General features: G+C 37.3%; 2 protein-coding genes across 2 annotated transcripts in view; one reads left to right on the top strand and one right to left on the bottom strand.

Annotated features, from left to right (window-relative positions):
- PLEKHA7 (pleckstrin homology domain containing A7) overlaps positions 1–7670 on the top strand; it is a 150922-nt gene extending 143252 nt beyond the window's left edge. The window contains exons 26-29 of the mRNA XM_085317145.1: positions 929–1062; positions 1586–1728; positions 5093–5201; positions 6163–7670. Coding sequence (XP_085173271.1) covers positions 929–1062; positions 1586–1728; positions 5093–5190 — 375 coding nt within the window. The 3' untranslated portion in view covers positions 5191–5201; positions 6163–7670. The remainder of the gene's footprint in view (positions 1–928; positions 1063–1585; positions 1729–5092; positions 5202–6162) is intronic.
- Positions 7671–16600: 8930 nt separating this feature from the next.
- CUNH11orf58 (chromosome unknown C11orf58 homolog) lies at positions 16601–20713 on the bottom strand. Its single transcript, XM_085317146.1, has 3 exons — positions 20562–20713; positions 18636–18745; positions 16601–17383 (listed from the first exon to the last, which is right to left on the bottom strand). Exons 2-3 carry the CDS (start codon positions 18726–18728, stop codon positions 17171–17173), a joined length of 306 nt encoding a protein of 101 aa, XP_085173272.1. The 5' UTR covers positions 18729–18745; positions 20562–20713; the 3' UTR covers positions 16601–17170.
- Between the last annotated feature and the right edge of the window lie 994 nt (positions 20714–21707).

Here is a 21707-nt window from a genome sequence, read left to right on the forward strand (position 1 = left end):
GTTCTGTGATTTGTGAGTGTTTAACACAAGTACAAAGACAAAAAAATAGTTCCTCTTTTCTCTCTCTTTTTTTCCTTCTTTGCTCACACATTCTCTAATTGTGCTCTTCAGGAGTAGTCTGTTCAGTTTAACAAGTGCTGGTTTTCAAAGTCCTTTTGTAAATGGAATTTTCATAAGGTGATTTAGATCTCTTATGTAGAGTGAAGTTTTATGACCGTGAAACTGATCCTAGCAAAAACTTGCTGCTAGGTTTTATGCAGTCCACCTAATTATTAAAATGTTCAGTCTACATTATTTTGTCCATGCAACATGTTATCTCACAATATTAGTGTATTTCTGGGTCAGATCCCTGGGTAACTTTTGAACACCTAGGGTTTCAGATTTTATAGTCCAAGAATTTGCAAGGATGGTCATAAAATACCGGCTTCATTCTTTGCTGCTCACAAAGAAAGATGATGCAGTCTCAAAAGAATGGTTTAGATTTAAATGTTAAAACATCAGGTGTCATAGGTATCTTCCAGTGTTGTTCTAAAATCTCAGGTTATCCAGTCAGTCTTGTATTTGGCTGCTTCTTTCTGATGTAACAAGTTCAGGCATAACATCCCACTTTGGGCTCTGCACTGCACTCTCCTGAGCTGGAGAARGGGTTCTAATTGATTCTGATTTCTGCTGTAATCACCTTTAAGACTTGTTTTATCTATCTTCTAAATTAAAGTTAATCAAAGAAAAACTATTAAAAGCACATCAGTTCATGTCCAGAATGAATGCTTAGCATCAGGAAATTTATAGCTTGTGAAGACTCATGCTTCATTCTTTCCACTGTGTCYTCCCACTGAGGAGAATGTATCTCAAAAGTGTTTTTTGTTTTTTTCTTTTTCTTTAAAAAGTCTTTCTTATTAAAAACTTGATGCTTGTTTTCTTTCCACAGTTGTCAAAACCTGAGAAGGTTGCAATTCCAGAACGGTATGTTGAGCTGGAGCCAGAAGAGCCTCTTTCTACAGAAGAGCTGGCAGCAAGGCAGCGTAAAGCCGAAAAGATAAAGAATATTCTTACTAAATCAAGGTCAGTTATTTTTCAAATTTTATAAAGGAGGTGGTATTTAACACTGGGAACCAACTTTTTACAACAGATTGTTTCTAATTCAGTTATCTATGTGTAATATTTTCTGACTTTTAGAAAGTGCAGGCAGAATTTATGTAGTAATATGTTTAATGCTCCTTTTTAAAACTGGGTGGAAGAGAGACTAATAGTGATGACTTTTGCGTGTGTCCATTTTTATTATTAATTTCAAACAAAAAACATTTTTATAGTGCTTTCATGTAAACATATTTACCGCAAAGGGCTTTCAGACGTACTTAAGGCTATGCACAAATAGTGAACGTGCAGTGGCTACATCGTTCATCTTTGTATGCCGTAGTTATTTACTTACAGTATCTAACACGTTATTTTAAAGAGCTTTATTGAAATGTGAAACTTTACATATAAAGTTCTGAGAACAGCTGTGTGAACACAAGCTCTGTTCTCATGTGCACAGTGAATTCTTTATATTTGTAACTGTTAATGTTGTTTTGCACTTTCCCACTAGTATGCACAATCTACAGCCTACTATTGCCCAGGACAAACACAACTCAGTTGATTTAGATTCACAGTTGCAAGAGCAGGAACGCATCATTACCATATCATACGCTTTGGCTTCTGAAGCCTCTCAGAGGAGCAAGGAGGTAGCAGGTAATACTTATTTACAAAATAACAGCTGTTTCTACCTGCTGCTTCTGAAATTATGTGGGGGTGTTGCTAAACTGCTGGTACAAGAGAGAGTTTGTTATTCGTATTCAAAATTGTGAATTATATGTATAGATACCAAATTTAGAGTCGCTAAAGATTTGCATTTATTATTTGGCCTTCAGTGGCAGGGGGGAAGGGGAAAAATATAAAAAGTTCAGAACTTGAAAGTCAGTTGTTACTAATGGTGCTAAAACTTTAACATTTTCAAGGAATTCCCTGTAAYCTCATTAAATGAGGTACTTGTATATTCATTTAATAAAAAATAAATTGATCTGTGACTGGAAAAAAAATCAAGACAAAGGGATTCTTTCCTTTCAAGAAAGATTCACTGGAACAACAACTGTGATTAGAATACAGTCACCTGGAGCTTAACCTGTATGCCAAAATGCCAATTGTATGACAGTATGCCAAAAAAGACRTAAAATGAGTGTCTGGTGAGCGAGGTTAGAGATCAGAGCAAGACATCCATACACTCATTCTGTTTGATGCCTCGAAATTAGTGGCTCTTTTGCAGTATTTTATTAAAAATGATAATTTCACTCTTGATTGCTTTATAGTTGAAATATGTAAGAAACATCAGCCAATTTGTATCACTCATGACAGTGAACACATAGCTATTTTAGCAAGTATCTGACTAGTCGTTTGTAACTGGCACAACTCACTGTTGCACTGGAGAGTGGAAATAATGGAAACTTAACTATGATAGAGAAAAAATATGTACATTTCTCATCTGAAGTTGTCAGTTTAACCTTACAGCACTTGCMACAGAAGCCTTTAAGACCTTCCCATTAAAGACAGAGTATTCCAATATYCAGATGCGTGGTGTGCATTTATAGGAACAGGCTGTTGACTGAATATGGCTGTATACTCAAGGATGCAATGGCAGCTAAACCCAAAGGGAGTGTAGTTTGAGGAGATACAATATATTTTCAAGTTATGATCTTGAGAGTTTGGAGAAGTTCTGTGGGTATTTTCTTTACTGGAAAGGATAAAATGATTCACCRAGGAAAAAAGCAGCGCTTAAATGCATGGAGGGTGGGGAAAGCATTCTGTTACATTCAGATTCAGCTAATTTTACAAAGACCAAAGCTCAGCTTCTATTAAAAGTGGTAGCTTTCTTTTATGTTAAATAAAGATATGGAAACCATGCCATATTCTTTTTCACTTAAATGCCTAACAGACTGGACATTAGAAAGGAACAGAACTGTAAGGTCTTGGGAGGATTTCAGCAGCAACCTTTTGGACTCTCAGGCATCTGTACATATAAACTGTGTCTCTGCAGTCAGTCTGGTTCCCCTTTTAGTGAGCAGGTCATGTGTGTGCTAACACTGGCTTGGGTTGTGGAGCAGGACTTTGTGCCAGGAGATGAGAACCAATGCAGCATTTTGCCATGTGAGTTCTAGCTTCTTCTGGGAAAAGCTAACACAGAAGCAAAGATCTGCAAGGATGAACACAGCCCTTACTTGACTTTGTTTCTCTGTCTGTACTGCAAGACTGCATGCAGTACCTGCCATGCTGGACAGACTTTATGAGGCCAGTTAACATACTTCTTGGTGGGCAGGAATTTGCAGTAACTGCACAGTACTGAAATACATGTTTGATCTCACTATGTTGTATAGTGAATGTGCTAGCTATGCTTTCATTACTATTTTTATTCTTTTGTTTAATGTTTTGGTTGCAATTATTTCAAAAGTGTGATCACTATTCTTAAGAGTGCGTAACCGCGCAATTCTTTCTAATTCTTTAGCCCTCCCCAAAGAGGGAATTAAAACATACATTATCATTCAAGTGTTTTAAGTTTTGCCTGAAAAGTACATTTGTGGTCAGTTGTGAATTTTTGTTTTTGTTTTTTCAGTTTAATTTAATGCTTTTGTGAAGCTCAATAGCTAGTTCTTTTTTCTTTGAGACACTTTAAAAAAGTCAGATACTGCACTTCCATATGAAGTCTTTAGGTAAGCATCAACCTCCATGCACAGAGTTGTCTTTGCAACATTTGTATCTGTAATTTTCACTTTTTTCAACATACCTTGCTTAGATTTCAATTATTACTTTTCCATAAAAAAAGACTTTCAGAAAATTATAAAATAAGGAGAAATAGTTCGTTTTTGATAGAAAATATATAAACCTGGGCCATAGGGCATTTTATGGTGATATAAGCAATTAAAAATAAAATGTGATACTTTGCACAGCTGATTGTACCATCCCCATTAATTCTAATTTTACAGATCAATAAATTCATTAACATTCTTATTTTTGTAGTTTGGTTTTAAAATTCGAATTGTCAGCAATTTTCCTTACTGACTAAGCAGACTACCTCTGAAAATCCAAAACTAAATGTCCAGATTTTGTATGAAAATGACTTTGGAAAAGGTTTTGAAGCTTCACTTTTCTGTTTCTTTGTGAAGCAATTGACATACTTTAGGATGCTATGAAAACACTTTTAATATAAATTTTGCATTGTTCTAACCTCTTCAAAGCAATATCACAAGGTGGTTCTGTTCCTAGTAAGAAATCTTCCTTCTAAATGGAAATCATATCATGAATCTGAAAGATCAAAATCAGATACAGAAGTATCAAAAAGTCACTTCCCTAGTTGTTACTTGGAAATAGGTACAGCTTTGTCTTCCAAAAAAAGTAAAAGCAGAACTTAAAAATGAGTTCAGTTTGAGTTGCTTTTGTTTTAGGATTGTTTTCTATATCATTACTCTATTATAAACAAAGATTGTTTTATTTTGTAATGGTCTTTATTCTGAAATTTCAAGCTGAGATCAGAAAATGAATTTACTATATCATGCACTATATTAAGCAATGTTATATACATTTGTAAAATATTTCTTAATTCTGTGGTTTTCTAGATACCATATTTCTGTCTATTTGCGTATTATAAAGGAAATACTGAAAACCTGTATAATCTCGGTGAAATTTTGAAACAAATCTAGCAAATATAGGTGCTATTCCAGAATTCCCACTTTTAAAAGCAGAGCTTGATTAGGATTAGTTTGATGTTGTATGCCTTAAAGTGTTCCAGTAAAACTTCATCTTAATGTAGGTTGCCCCTGTTCTCATCAGAATAGGAATGTTTGCACAGTTTAGTGCAACTGATAAGAAAAAATAAATAAAAAAGCAGGTGGAAATGTTGTTGTTTAAATTGTGTTCCATGTAACTAAAATAGTGAATCACCTCATTGCATTACTAATCAGATTTCCTATTCTTGTGGTAAAAAAAATTAARTAAATAATAATAAGGTGGTTGTTGTAATATGTATGCTTGATTGTGCTGCCTAATTCCTGTATGTGATCCCTTCTAGCTCAGCAGTTGACCTATCCATCTAAAGCACCCTCACCTTCTCTACCACAACCACCTCACTCTCCCTTAAGCAATGGATTTCACTACACATTTGTCTAAACACCTTAAAAGTAAGAACTAACTGCTCTTGGCATGTCTGATTTGCCATTGTACCTTTGCTATGACTTGCTGAATTTTAACACTCTTTACTAGCCCTAAATTAGATCCAAATGTATGCATGCGTATGTTTTTCAGAGAACAGAAAATTTTATTCTCATGTAGTAAATACTACTTCTAATGAGCTAACACAGGAGCTAATAAAGTCTTCACGTAACTGCTGTGGCTTTACGGATAAGATACTACATAATGTGGGGGAGGAAGGAAGACATCTGCTATTGATAGCATGGGGCCAGATTTTCAGCAATGGTTTGTACTTCCATTGCTAGAGTTGTGTACTGCCGTGGCTATAGTAAGGGCACTTTGGTATTTTTGCCTGTACGTGGCATGTACCTTCACTGCACAGGAAGCTCTGAAATGTAAACAAAGCTGTTGCAAGGAAGGATTTCTTTTATGGGCTGATATGTCACACTTGAACTAACGCTGGAGACTTGTTTGAGGTGAACTAAAAATTTGGCCCTTTATAACTAATTTTACAATATTTTCTTCAAATATTTTGTGCATTCAATGGTTTTTCCGTTTAATTATGTCAACAGAAGAACTTTTTTTGTTTCTGATTAGGTTATTTTGCCATTTCAAGTAGAACAGATGCTTTATTAAAAATTAATGTAATTTCATTGCGCTTATAAAGTATGTGTATCGTGTGTAGATATATCTACCTAGATGTGTACGTTTTCTTCAGGAAAACTATCAAGAAAACTCAGTAACTTTAGCAATATGCAAGAGACACAGTAGTTCAGGCATTAGCTCTCTGGCATCATGTAATAATTGCTCACTTAATGTGTGTGTATTAGTTGTTCATCCTGTCAAATTGCAGAAGGCTTTAATACAAATATGTTTCCTAAAAGTGCTTACTACTTGGCAATAGTATTCTCACTTTAATTTTTAACCTCATTTTATTTTACTCCGTACTAGCCAAAGCAGTAACTGAGCATTGACATAAGACTCAAAGCAAAACTCACATAGTGACACTACGTGGAAGAAAGAAAAGTTCATAACCAGCTTTCTGTGAAGATACTCACCAGCTGACCACGTGTTCTTTTGAAAATATATTCTGAGAATAATAGGGGGATTTTCTATGAAAACTGAGCAAATTGCAAATCAATTTATTTTGACTTCTATTTAGTTCAGACTTTTTATATGAATAAATGGCACTTTTAACAAACTGTAAGATACTGACAATGTATTTTTAGAACAGAATATATTTTAGAACTTTTTTAATCAAGGGCTGAATTTGTTTTAAGAGAAACTACTTACATAAATGTTACAAGATGCTGTTACTTCCCCCTCAGGCTTAAACGTACAATATAAAGTTCCRTGAATGAATAAATGTAAATTGAACAATCCTAGAAGCACATTCATAGCATATGGGTAAAGCTAACTCAGTTGAGAGGTTCGCTGAAAGAGGGTTTTGGAATGGATGTTTTCACTCTTTTGCCTGTTAAACAATACATTGCAAGGAACTTCTAGCGTGGGTTTCTAAATGTTGCTAAACACTGTATAGCTGAAATTGTCTAAAAAAGGCATGATGATACTCAGTTTTAACTCCAGTTTCTGTTTTGATCCCATATGATTAACTTGCCGTTATCAACATACAGTATGTTATGTTGCTCTTGACAATAAAGCTGTCCACTCAATAACAAACAGCTAACAAATTATATTTTTTCATACATTGAGATGTGGAAGAAAAAGAAAATATGTGAAGTAAGCAATAAGATTTAATAGAATATGTCATTTTACTAATAAATATGTATTTTTCTCCTGATTTTTTTCAATAAATAATAAAATATGATGTATTAATTAGTATTTATCTGGAAACAGCAAAGCTAATGTAATGTGGCACCTGCTAATTTTGTGTGTAGATTCAGTGGTGCTCAACTTTGCCAAACTTTCAAATTCAGTGTTTTTCTTATGTATAGGGCAAAGAGTAAGGTGGTTACATATGGAGAAAATGAGATTAAATGAATTGTTGTGATTCCTTTACTTGAAAAACTGTATACACATTGAATGCCAGAAATTGCCCAATATTATGTAATTGTTAGTTGAGTTCAGCTGTGAATAAGAATGGCTGAGAAATACTTCTGCAGTATTTTGGGAAACCACTAACATGTTTGTTTGCTGTATTCAAGTAATAGTTACAAAACACTTGAAATTGATTGACTTTCAAGTTTTGGACTGTAAGACAAATCATTATATTAACACTATACTCAGAAATATCCTTAAAAGTATGTACTTAGCTAATGCAATCTATTTTACCTCAACACTGCCAGTATCAACTTTGAAACCTTTGCCAAAAGAATGATTTATTTTTGCCTTTATAAAAAGTTTTGAAAATAAATATTTTGCAAGAAAACAATAATTTAAATAAAATGTAACAGTTGGAAAATGGTATATGTACAGATTAAAATATTAACATAACTGCCTCCTTTTGTCTCTGTCTTGTCTGTTCTCTAATTAGCATCCATAGTTTAAAATTCCTGAATTGTTTGTGGTGGTCTAGCATTTTGCTCTTTTGATTCAAATCCCATTGAGGTTCCTGAGTTCTGCACTGGTTTCAGTAGGAATTGGATCAAGTTTCCTGTACACCAATTTATTTATTTATTTAAGTATGTCATGGCATTTGATGAAATCTATCTTTATTCTTAAACAGAGAGATTTTTCGCAGTTGTCCTAAATACTGCTACAATACTATCCTTACTGTCTTGTAGATGCATCTGTTCATCTGGCATGTTCCTGTCCATTTAGTTTCTGGCAAAATGAAGTACCAAAAGTAACTTTCATTTTGAGAAAAAAAAAATGTTATTTCTCACCTTCTAAAGCTGGAGGCATCACACAGTAACACGTGCAGTATGTATGAATATGGTATTTACCAAAGAGATACTTGGCAGTCGACCACTAGACCAGATTTCAGTAGCACCAGCTGCTAGTAATTGCACTATGACRTTTCCCTCAAATGACATGAGTTTGATGTCAGCCAGTGGAAGTGTTTAATTCTTCTGAAGCTTAGTATGTAGAACTAAATGTGGAAAACCAATGAAACAAACAAACAAACAAAAAAAAAAGTAGTAGTAAGTATTTCTGTGGCTCAATATTGACTCTGTGAACTTGAGAGTTTAGTATTTGACCTTGAGAGGCACGAAGCAGGAATTCAAAATTGAGCTGCTTATGAAATGCTTGTCTTGTTTCTCTGACATACAAGGCTGGAAACACACAGCATTTCACCACAGTTTTTTGGGTCAATGCAACTGCATTCTTGCTCCACAAATTTTGCTAAGCAGTCTGGCAGCAGAGGATGAGGCCGTGGTAGGTGTGTGAAGAGCATCCTCAGCAGGTTCCTGGACTACCTCCACTATTGGCTAGTAACTCCACCTGCTGCTCGGGGAGAGAAGAGGAAGGGGCTGCAGGCACTTCTGTTCTGCAAGGTGCAAGAGATGTTCATTTTCTTTCCTTCAATCAACTTGTAGGTCATGCATGCAAAATCTGTTTACTCGTGCCTGCAGTAAATAGGATTTTGTGCCAAACAGCTACACCATTAATATTTTTAGTGAAACTAACATTTTTAAAGATTTTGATCTGGGGTAAATCAAGCATCTATGTCCATAATGAATACCATMTTTGACAAGATTTTTTTTCTTCCAAAACTTTTTCTTGAATATACGTAATCCTGTTCTGTAGTGACCATCTTTTTGCAGGCCTGGATGTAGTCTTTAAATAATTACAGCTAATTTTCATTTGCATAAAGAGTTTGGTTTGGGTTGATTTCCTTTTTTGGTTCTGTTTCTGGTAATCAAAGTGTTGATTTGTAGGTGTTACACACTACTCTGATACGAAGACTAGAAAAAGGAAGTGTGTGCTAGAAGACTAAAGTATTGCTCAATTTGTTTTCTCTCAGAAGGTAGCATTTTTTTTCCTTTGTCTGCTAAGCAACTTAAATATTTGAGATTCTTCATAATAAAAGAAATGGAATATATTAGAAAGCACTAGCAGTTCTTCTTGTGAAGGCACTGTTTTCTAATTAGTGTTTTGTGATGTGACTCTGAATTCTCCCTTTTTACATCGGTGTTTTGAGCTTGTTGCATTAAGGTTATTAAAATTTTACTGCATAGATGAATTTCTGAAACCACAGCCTAATATTCATATTATACCACTGCTTTCATCTCTTTGAACTTGCATGAAGCCTTCCCACTTCTCCTCCCCAACCCCTGTTATTTTTCCATTATCTTATTCCGAATTTATATTTACCTGATAGGCTGCTAGGAAATCCTGCCAAGCCRTAGAGCTGTTGCTCATCTTCATATATCTGTATAAAACTGACTATTTGGAAGAGCTGGAGAGCAGCGTTAGTTAGAGGCATCCAGACTATTTTGAAAAGGTTGGAAAAAAAATCAGATTTTTCAGAAAGCAACTAATTTAGCAGATTCTATTCTGGAAAATGGAATGCAGACTAAAAACTTGTGAAAGTTGCTTCCAAACCTGTGCTGCTATTTCAAAAAAGTTGTCAAGGGTCAAGTGAAGTGGTCTCGGGTATGTTATAACATTTGAAAGGGTTGGTGTTTTGAGAAAGCAAAGCGCTCCCAGCAGGCTGTTACTGCTCACAGTGTTATTTTTGCACCTGCACCATTTATTTAACTGATTTCCAGATCTTCAAATATGTGTATATTATCTTTTATTTGTGTCATATGAGATAAGAAATTTTACAGAGAGGCTTAAGTGTCACAGCAATTAACTTCTGGATGTTATATAAAGGAAAGACCAGATTTATTTAGTCCCAAAACTTGGAAGATACAGAAGGCATGATCTGATGCTTTACTCCTCTGATCTATGTCTGGGTATTTAAAAGTGTTTGCTTGTGTAGACATGAAAAATTGCTGTATTTTCCACACCTAGTAAACATTCTAGTTGGTTATTTGGCTGTATTCAAAAGGCTAAGACTTTTATTGCTCTACTAGCAAAAGCAACCTTTCTTCATAGTGGAGCAGTACAAAGAAAGAGCACAAAATGTACACACATCACAGTACCTGAAATTCTGTTTGAACAACTGTATTGATTGAGTCTGACCCTGTTACATTTTTTTTCTATTATTTGAAAAGGTGCATCTAACTGTAGCTGAATTGAACCAACTGAGATGAACTTTCCATGAAAACTTCTTGAGGTATTTCTCTAGTTCAAAGCTTTGGAATTTTAAAGAGCATTTTTAATACAAGTCTGTTGATGTATTCAGTGCCACAACCATACTTTGAATGTTAAACTACAGATAATCCTAACAGGAAGGTAAAATTGTAAAGCTTACCATGAAATTACTGGGAGATGACAGAAAAACTTTGCTAAATATAAAACAAAATTAAACCAGAAAGTATTGCATGTGGAATAGCGTGTTTGTGTACTGTTTACTTGTTATTTACTTACATTATCATAAGTGTTTCTTGTTGCCTTGGGGTAATCAACAGCCTCTATACAAAAAACCTAAAGCACTTGAACACCATTTACTGAGCGGCTATTGATGAAACTGTTATATAAGCTTAAAGGACAATGATATTTGCTTCTTGTCTGCTAGGAGAAGCCTTTTACTGGAAGCTGTAGCATAAGAAAGTACCAAAGGATGGAAGGGATTAGGCAAATGAATGTGAGTGGTGAGTTTTTAGGAAATAGTTGCAGATGCGTGTCTGCAAACAGGAGCAAGCAAGAGAAGTAAGAGGCTGAGGGTGAGAGTGGAAAACAGCCTAGTGGTTTAAAATAAAATAGCTGTAAAAAGATTCAAGGAGCTGGAATACCTGGCAAGAGAGAATGTGAAGCCTGTGTCCTAGTACAAAAAATACTCTGTGGATGGGATAAACGAGAGAAGTATTGATGGTGACAGCAGATGGAGAAATCATTGATGACTCAGTGTTGTGAGTACAGCAATAATCGTCTTTTTCATTGCGTGCTGCTGTGTTTCTCTGTACTTTTAAGCCGCATTTCCGTTAAGAGTGGCTAGTATCAGTAAAGCCCTCCTTTTCCCTGTGAAACGGCTTTCCCCAAAGCCCGAGGTGGAAGAGGTGGCCCTCCCGGGTCAGAGGCTGGCCTTGATGGCATGTTTCTCTCTTGGCAGCTGTGWTTTGCACTTGCAGGGCTTGGCATTCTGGCCCACTCCAGTCTCTTGCCTCAGTTCTGCTGTGTTGTGAGGGGCTGGCTGGATTTTGGCTCTAGTGCCACAGCTGAGAAAAGCTGTAATGTTGTTTTCTAGTTCATCTTTTGAGATATTGGGGAGATTTTGAGGTTTTTGGAAGCCCTGATTGATGGGTTATGCAAGATGCAACCTTAGTGAAATGAAACCGTTAGSAATGCTTTGTTACAGTGAGTTTTACCACTCTGGAGCAGAGAGTTGACACAAGTTATTGCTAATTCTGTTTGTATCTTATGTTGCTTGTCTTAATGGCTTTTCCAACCGCTTAGTTCATGCTGAAGAGTTCTTCTCTGTCCCTGCTGTGCTTCTTCCATACGTACTGTGCCTTTGAGGCTCATCTTTTCCCTCCAGTATGGAACAGAGGCAAATACCAGGAGTTTGTCCCCTGCCCAGCGGATAGGTGCAGTGCATCTCTGTGTGTGCATGTGGGGTGTGCACACACGTGTTGAACTTGTTACCTTTTCATTCGGTGCTAAGACGTTGGATCAGCCGATGTTGAGAGAYAGCTGCTGAGGCTGATATTAGAAGTGGTTGGCCTGCACAGTTACCAAGGCCTGATATATATGAATCCTGGAGACTCTGGGAAAAGAGAGGGGAACACCTTACGATTGCAGCTGTGTGCTCTGGCTTCCTTGAAGCCTTTTATAAACCTAAAGACTCTTCAATTTTCTTCACTGAATCTGGTTAAAAAAATGATTTGGTAAATKATTTCACACGCATTTATTTGGGGTCTGGATAGTGGCTCCATCAGTTGAATACTGAGTAAATTAGATATTTTATTAAATCCAGTACTGGCTTCTTATGTTAAGACTGCATCACTTTTGGACAAGCTATTACATTTTGAAAAGACATGTTTTGTGACTATGCATCCTTGCACACAGATCATAACTACTAGATTTTAGAGTCTGTAATGAGAAGAGAAGCAGATGCAGTGCTAACCATTTAAGGATGAAAACTTCACCTATGTGTTTTACAACTTTAGCAATAAATATGAGGGTGAAAAGAAGCCAGTTCAGATTGTCAAACTTTCTGCAGCCTTTAATGTGGTTTGATTTACCACATTTGAAAAGAGCACAGTCCTCTTTTGATATAGGAAGAAAGCTGAAAATCCCTGATGGGACATACCTGCTGTGAGAATGGTTTAATAAAATTTCACTGCTGGTCAGGATGGGCAGTTGGGAAAAAGCTGAAAGTAAGGAAGTTTTATTTAGATGAGCCCTATATCACTTGACTAATGGTATAARAACATCTCTTGTCATCTGTTACTTTTCATTAATCCTGTTTTTTCTTTTTTCTTTCCCCCTCAACCAGATCTTTTTGAGTTTTGGACATCATAAATGGTGAGGGAGTGGGATAGATAATAGCACGAACTGTTGGTATGATCTTGTCCTGCAACTGTACATCAGAAATGAGTTAAATTAGATTAAATCAGTGTTTTGTTTCTTTAGTGCTGTGCAAAAGCTGAGGAAACTTTTAGCTGTCCATCACCAGAGATGCTATACAATGTTGTACTACTCAGATATTTTTCCCCAGGAAAAATGTAGTTGAGGTGTCAGTCTTAAGAGTAAACAGACAAAGCCAACTTGCGCTTTTCTCATCAGTGAATGTACCTTGACACGTGTCCCTTCTCTTTTAGTCCCCTGACAGCTTCCAAGAGAGTAATGCAAATGACAATGCCAGACTTTGATTATGAGATTATTGCACTGCYACTTACGCTCTTTGTCTCCTGCAGTTTATAGAGGCAGCTTCAGTGCATAATTTAATCCTTGTTCTGGGGACTGTAGTAAATCTACAGAGATTTCTACCAGCCGTCCGCTCTGACATCAGAACAACATGTGCGCGTCATCTTTGATGTGAATTCCCCAACCAGAGCCTTAGAAAGACCRATAGCTTTGAAGCTGGCCTATAAATTGTGCTTTCAGGAATCAAGTTGTCAGCTTCCTCTTCAGGGAAAAAAAGGGAGAGTAAACTGTAAAGCAGTTGCATAAAGCTACAGGGCACCTTATAGATCGGGTTTTCTTGGCCTCAGAGAATTCCTGTAGACCTCATGGTGAGAAAGAAACAGATCCCGTTTTACCTGGCATGGAAGCATCCTCTTTTGTCTCTGCAGGACCTTGTGAGTGGTGTGGGTTGTGGTGGTACTCTTCCTTTAATGTTCTAGAGGGAAATGCAAGGAGAACAGGCACCCATGTGCTTTCTACTYGGTAAAGTGTTTTCTGTCTTCCAAAGCCAAATGCTGATAATGGTTTAACCTTTGTGTAGGTAAAGATAAATTTCAGTGGGGGTTTAGAAGTGGGTGAGAACTCTCACAAGACATGATAGTTTTTCCCTGACAAATCTAACTTGCATCAGTTTTTTTTCTTAAGGCATGTRGAAATAAATGTGGGCAGACTTCCACCTTTCTTATCGAGATAGAAGTAAGCTAGTCTTTGAGTTGAGGAGTTTCAGTGGCCAAATCTTGTTTGAAAAAAAACAAATGCAGTTTCCCTCTTTCTGATTCAGTCTCTGCTTACGTTTTCTGCTGTTACCTMCAGGAGTTCCTTCCGTGCCAACCTAAAAAGCAGAGAACTAACTACAGAATCAGCTGAGATACCAGCCTTGGTTTTCCTGTGTTCCCTCTCTCCAATTGAGTGTAACAGATGAGGTCATCCTGCTGTTATCCATGCCACTAATGCTGAAGCTATAATACCAATACTGTTAAAACTGACTCCTGAATTAATTTCAGAATCTCTGTTGAATTAAAATAGCCTTTTCTGGGATATATGGAGAAGTTTCATTAATGACTTTGCAGTTACTGACATCTTGGTATTACATTTCTGAATGTTACCTAGAAATAGATTACGTAGAATTCTTCCTATTCTGAGATTATTCTTTGTTCAGCATCAGAAATGAGTTGCACAAAACCTCATCAGCAGTTTAGAATCTTAATTGTCGTGCTTCAGGGGAATTAAGTTATGCTATGTTGACTTTTTTTTGGTAAAAACTGTTGCAAGAATGGTTTAATTTGTTTACTACTTATCCTAGTATGGTCTGTTCATTTATATTTCAGACTGAAGGCCAAATCCCTTTACAAAGGCAAGAGGCTGTGCTCAATCCAGGGCAGAGAGGAGCAGTGGAGGCCCCTGTGGTGCTGACTGTGGTAGCCTGTGCTGTGGGGAAGAGACCCATGCAGCGACTGCCACGTGGGTCTGCTTTTCCTGTGCCTTACCAGGGTGGCTGCATTGGGCAGCAAAGCCGTCGAGTGAGGTTCTTACTTGCCCTTCCTTAGGAGCTAGTGGGAAGGCAGCACGGCCCACTCAGTTCCAGTGTATTTCTACAGTGACAGATTGTATCACCTTTTTGGAATGGGTATCCCAATTTAGATGTGCGCTGAAGGTTGACAGCTGTATGCAGAGACTGTCAGAGCAGCTGTGAGGGGGGAGAAGGGGTTTTGAAGAAAGAGCAGTACTGCCTTCATTGCTGGGACAGAGGAGAGGGCAGTGTATTACAGCTTCTTCCACCTGACCTTTAATTTTGTAATTCCACTTTAGGAAATAATAAACCATCAGTCATGTCTAAAAGAATGTATCTGTGAAAGCCTGATGTAAGCGTAACTAGWTCATCAACAGGGGAAAATTGACTTCAGTCCATTAGGAAAGTTAATCAGCTTGACTTCTCCCCCCTGCACACCCAACTGTTATCACCAATTAAAAATATAAAAGTTGGGGGGGGGGGATGAGAGAGTGGGAAAGAGACTGAGCAGCTTGACCTAAGTTGATGCTGTCTCATTATTCTGTCTTCAAGAAATAAGCCTGGTTTGAACTAGTATTTTTGACAGATAATCTTGTTCTGCAGTAAGGTTTAAAAMAAATCTTAAAGGTTTTTAAAAGTTAAAAAAAAATAGAATAAATAAATAAGCCAAATATTTAGTGATAACAGAGGAATTCTTGTACTTACTATGGTCTTCCTCAGATTTCACATCACCCTTATTTCAGGCCTTAGCTAAAGCCACAGCTTGAAAGTATGAAAGGCTTTTACCAAAACTGTTGTCTACAAAACAAGTACTCTCAAACTGACTTAAGAGGAATCCAAARCCTGTTTTTTGAATGACTATCTATTCTTCAGCTTTTATGCTTTTAAGTAATAGCTTCATTTTTCTGGAGGTAGAGTAGCTTTTGTAAACCATGCTGATGTTTCCTTTCCTCAGTTCACACAAGAGCAATACAATTTTTTTTTTAATMTATGTATTAGAGGTCTGGAATACTAGGAAAACAAAAAAATCCATACAAGTACAAAATGACTAAACTTCAGTGTCTCCTATAAGGTGGGTCCTTAAAGAAAACCAGCTTAATTATTTTGAAAAAAAAATATATTAAATGTAAATATAGAAGAGCAGATTACCTTAATCAAAATCTACAGATTTTATTTAAAATGATTCTACTACTACTTTTTCCAAAATGTAACTAACTTCAAGTCCCTCCCCCCCCCATAACTGATGCTGCAGTGTTTACATTCAGTAAGTCTCTACACTGAGAGTACATACTGCTGCTTTCATGTAAGCTGACTTGCAAATGTTATCTGCATATCATAAATTGTAGACAGAAATGGAAGATTCCCCACACGTGTCCATAATGCTTCTTAAAACACTGTTGTGGAAGAATGAGGTTGTACTTGAGGTACAGATACTACGTTCTGTCTTCTCAGCAAGGAGAAGCAATTGATCTGTCTGCACTAAGAAGCAGCAGTCTAAAAAGTTTTGATACTTTACTARTTTCTTTACGATAATGATAACCTATAAATTTGTGGAAGAACTGAACATATTTAATCCTTACTGGAAGGCGTTATCAGAACTCCTGACTTTTTAAGCATATAAACTTCACTTGAGCAGTGGAACCTTTGTTAGTAATTCATTCCAGACATCCAACTGGTGCATAGGTGGAAAGGAAAGGAAGAATGGCTTGTATACTTAACTCTGTATCTTAGCTTTTTAAAAAGCTAAATGATTTGYATATCTTTATCAAAGTAGATTTTTCTGTCAAAGAAAACTAGTTTCTTCAGAAGTTATTACAACAACTCAGTGCTGCAACCAAGAGCCAGTAATTCAAAAATCACTCTTTTCTAGTGAAAAGTATTAAGAGCTACAGTTTACACTCAGTGCACAGTTCTTATCCCTCTTTGTACTAAAATAAACTCAAAAAAGCAACTAGAGCCTTCTGTTGTATTATGTATTTCTAAAACCTCCTTTCCCATACAACTGCTGTAGGACTTCAGATGAATACAGCGATTAGGATCATCACCAGCTGAGCAATTTCTGTTTTTAGCCCTGTCAAGACTAGCATCTATAGACAAAATCAGTGTTTAAAGCTGCAGTACAACACAATAGAGCCGCTACTGGTATTTTATAACTAATACAACATCCAGTAATTAACATGTAACCTTATATTTAAAAATTCAAGACCAGGGTAGTCATTAAAGAAACCACTAACAAGATCTAAAATGGAATAAGAGGAGGGATAGTTTAGATAACATCGTAGAGATAGGGCAGGAACAGAAAGAATTTATTTCTTCATCCAGTACTTTATACACTTTACAAAAAAACAGGAATAWCACCGTGCCCATAAAAATGTTATCCATGGCAACTGAAAGCAAATACTACTTTTTGTCATCTAACAGGTTCTTTTTAAAATCATAATAYAAAGATCTGTGCTGTAGCAGTCCTCCACTTTGCACTGTAACAATTAGGCTTACTGTACTTCAAATACAAAGCTGTTACATCTGCAGTTATGAACCACTGGCTTTAACAAACATCATTTTATAATTGCTTTTCGCTTCTTTTTTGTTTTCTGGACCCTCAGCTTCCTCATGTTTTTCAGCAGCTTGTAGCTCTTCTGCAGATTCCTCTTGCTCCGAGTCAGAGCCACTTTCAGAGTCCTCTGAACTCTCGTGTTCAGAGGAGTCTCCAGCTGCCTCGTCTTGTTCTTCACCTTCCTGAAACTAGAAATTCAGATTATGAAATAGATAAACCATTATTTCCTGGCAACTCCCTCTTTCTTTTTTAGTGTCCAGTGAGAATGTCTTGCTTAATGGCTCCTTTCATTTTAATATTAAGTGGGATGTTGTGTTAGTAATTTGTGTCAAAGATCAGTGTTTACGACAGAAATCAACTCCACTGGAGTGATTAATAGTACCAGACATAACATCCATGGATTCATACAGCATCTCTTCATTCAGTTGCAAGAGAAATACTGAAGACACCATTAAATTAATTTGAGAAGTTTCAGAATCCATCAGTTCAGTAATTCTTTACTTTGGACATGATACATGACATGTCGCTTGAGTATTTGTCACAAAGTGAAACATATGGAAACTAAGTGCCAGATCTTCAAAAAAAAAAAAAAAATATTCGTGACTAATCTTGGAAAATAAGTTTATCACACAGCATTACAATGCAACATTTGGAATGCTGAAGTCATCCAATGATGTCCCTGCTAACAAGGACGGCCCTGAAATGGATTTTTGTACGTGCCCCTGAAGAACAAAGCCTCTGTGTTCATAATACTACAAGTTCCCAGCACTGCTCAGGCTTTTTTTACTCAGTCTGGAAACATTAGCTGAATGTTTTATGCAGTAATTAGTGTGGACGGTTAGCAAAAAATTCATTACTGCACCTTTCCCTTTGCAGATAAAGTAGCTTCCCAAGAACCTTACTCTGTTGTTTTCCCCTCATACTTCTCTTCCCACTTATCCGTCTAGAATACCATGTAACTACAGGACCAGTCAGGTGTCAACTCACTGAAGAACTTCAGCTCTTTGTACAGCTAGCTTCCCTTGCCTGTCCCCCTCTATTGTCCTGAAAAGTAAGTAAGTGGGTATAGAGAGGTATATGCATCACAGCAACAAGAAGCTAAAACAAATTAATTAGCACCCCGTGACAACGTATCCCCTGGCAACACCCTGATTTAATAGATTAGTCACTTTCTGTCCTAATCTGTCTTGACTGCTACGGAGCATTAAGCATGTCATCTCTCTTCTCTGAACAATGAGAAACAGCAGTCATTTCAGGGCATTTAAATAGCTACCACAATGTACACAAATAAGGATCRAGTGAATGCAACAACAGGTTTGTCCTTTAACCTTAATTGCCTAAGTTTGCTACTATTCATGGTCATTAAGACATTTAAACCACGTATCATCTTATCCTAGTGAAGCAAGAGACAAATTGTTAAGGAAATAAACAGCTTACTACCTCACTGAAACCAAGTCCACAGTGGCGCCGGTTTCGTCCAGACATCGTGCTGTCCATGCTTTGTTGGTACTGAGACTCTAGTTCTTCATTCATTTTCTTGTCTTCTTCCCCTGCGTGTCCAGTGTACTTTGGTTATGGTTCATTCAAATTAACAAAGATATCCAATTACACAAAGACACCAGGCTTTCAAAGTTTATCACTATATATGTGAAAGAGTTTAAATTTAGCCTGCTTAGAAACTACTGAAGTGACTACTGTAATTATATACAAACCACCTGATTTACTTGCACACTTGATGASACTGCCTGTAAAACTGCTTTGATACAAGGACAGGACAATAAGTTACTAAGACCTGACACATTCAGCCAGATGTACTATGTCTGGTATATTCTCTGCTAAACAAGGCAAACAGAAGTATTAGGACTTTTCTATACTTCCTACCAACACTGCAACATGTAACAGGGAAAAAAGAAGAAAAAAAAAGAAAAAAAAAAAAAAGCTTCTGACCTTGACTGTATACCACACACTCTAAACCACAATTAGCAGCAGATGTCAAGACAATACTGACACTCTTTCTTTTAAAGCTGTATCTGGGACTATTTCACCCATCATGAATTTTCAGGAACAGTAGCTACAGCTCTTTACTTTTGTCCATCTTTAGGAATTAGCAGGAAAATTAATTTTCATGTCTAATTAACACAGCATCAGCTAATTTTACAGGCCCTTTATTGCTACTTAATTCAACAGTTGAGACTTCCCTGGCCTTCTCAAAGGTAGGAACCCACACTTCCCCCACTGGACTTACAAGACTAACTTTTAATTTGTACCTTTGTAAAATGAAAAGCTTGTATTGCAAATTTATGTTTGCTCAATGGAAATTAGAGCTGTGTGTTACTGTAGAAGGATAAAAACATGTTAGAAAAKGGAAGGAGAAGTGTTAAGAAAATAAACGTTCTGGTATTCTGCTGCTGAAGAAGCAGCATCTGAACTTCTTGCTAGTAACAGAGCAATACGGAATATTTATGACTCGCTAGAGGAAACATCATCTCCTTTCTAGAAAACTCAGGTACAGGGAAGTGTTTCTGAGTCACTTAGCAGCTAACAGAACCAGGAACTGATGCTCAGGCTTCCTTTGGGGTTTTGCTCTGGTGTTTCTTTTTTTTTCCTCCCCAGCTGAAAAGTTATTAGTGGAGCATATTGGGGAAAGMCATTTTCTGGAATGCTGACAGTTACTGTTCTCTACAGCTTTATCAAAGCTTCTATCAAATAGTCAAGGCTCAGTTTGAATTTAGTGTACTTTGACTTACTACCTGAGCAAACTTGATAAGAAATCAGTTATCATGGTCATATGTTATGTTATATGACATCAACTTACTGCTGCTTGCCAAGGTAACTTTGCAGATATTTTTTTCTCTTTTACCTGGTTGCTGTAAGGCAGAGATCTTTACTGATTCAGTAAGTAATCAAGAGGAGGATTAGGGGCAGGGTGGTGGTTGTGCAGAAATTGGYCTTGTTCTTTCTCATGCACACTGAYRTTAAGAGGTTTGGATAGCTACTTGGCAACAATGAAGATGTAACACTCCTAGGTACCAACAGCAATAAAATACTACTTTCTTAGCTCATTAGCAGAATAAAACTGAGGAGGCATAGGCCCTAATTTGCAAAGCATTTGTACACAAGTTTAGCTGACTGCAAGAAGTACTTGCTGAACCTGGAAGGCAAGTAAAAGCAGTTAGAGATGCCTGTTTGTGAATAGTCTAACAAGAGAAATTAGGAACTTTTACAAGTATACAGCCTGACCTGCTTTCAGCCTCAGCCAAAAAATTTCAAATGCTTCCCTGCAATATCTATGAAGCTCAAAGTACTGAGATGTTCGAAMATAAGCGTTTGGTTTCCAACTCTGTATCAGCTATTGGATAAACTGACCTGTCCTGAAGTGAGAGGTTGATCTGTGGTCTCCAATAACAAGGCGGCCAGTATGTTCTTTCTAAAAGAAAATGCAGTTTGTTTTGGAGCTTTAGGGTGCACTGACAGCTCTGCCAACATTCTGGAAATCTCGAACAGAAAAGGTCTGCTGTCAAACCTTGACAACCAACTGTAAGACAGTAAGTTTTAATAGCTAACAACTGTGGTCTACTGATGAAACTCACTTCATTTTAGCTTTTATTGAATTACTTGGAAAAAGAAATCCCAACCACGAGATGTTCTTTACCCTTCCCACACCCCCAAAGCTGGTTCCATTTTCTTTGTTTCATGCCACTTCAAAGAGAAAGACTTCAAACCATGCTAGCATATCAGCCAAATAAAAAATAATAGTGGTCATCTGATATGAAARCTATGCTATAAACAGCACATGCATGTGTGATTTCAGTTTCTAACRCTGAAATCCACAGAGGTGGATTTTGGTCCACCTCTCTGATACTATGCAGTAGCTCAGCCTCTGCATCTGAGGCATATGTACGATCAGGCAAGACCTCCATACTGCTGACCATCGTATTGGCTACATCCTCGCAGGGCTTTCAAGCATATCCCTAGAGGCAAGAACTGGCACAACAGGGCTAGCGGCATTAAGTACTCAAGCAGAAGTTACGATTGGTGGTAGTGGGATGTTTTAAGGCAGTGTTGTACATGTATCTGCCAGCAAGTTTTTAGGCTTCAACCCTTTTAATACAGTATTTTAACTTAGAGTATTCAAGCAACATAAACTGATAKAAGTAGCTTTCAATACTAAAGTTACGTTTTGTACACGGAAAAAAWGCCCTTATATTTTATTCTATTAACCTTGCAGAATTTTTATGCAGAAAGCATAGCACAAGGATTGATGTGGGGCATCTTCTCTCTAGATAATCCCCACACCCGCTGTCTGCAATCAGGTTTGCCCCTTGCTCTCGAGGAGCAACCCGCTACTGGTAACTTCCGACGCGACAGACGTTGCTCGGGAAGCGTTCACACCTACTGCACCGAGCAGCCCGGGGGGCCCGTCGCGTCCGGCGCTGCGGGAGCCGGCGGCGGGGCCGTGCTGCGTTTCGCCGCCGCCCGCCAGCTCCCGGAGGGCCGCGCCGCCCCGCGGGG

Source organism: Rhea americana, unplaced genomic scaffold, assembly GCF_003343005.1.
Source record: "Rhea americana isolate MKP2758 unplaced genomic scaffold, rheAme1 scaffold_49, whole genome shotgun sequence".
Lineage (NCBI taxonomy): Eukaryota > Metazoa > Chordata > Aves > Rheiformes > Rheidae > Rhea > Rhea americana.

Coding starts and splice junctions, on each gene's coding strand:
- CUNH11orf58 (XM_085317146.1), bottom strand. CDS start 18,728: ATGAATGAAGAACTAGAGTCTCAGTACCAACAAAGCATGGACAGCACG. Junction 17,384..18,635: donor GTGGACTTGGTTTCAGTGAG/GTAGTAAGCTGT, acceptor CTGAATTTCTAG/TTTCAGGAAGGTGAAGAACA.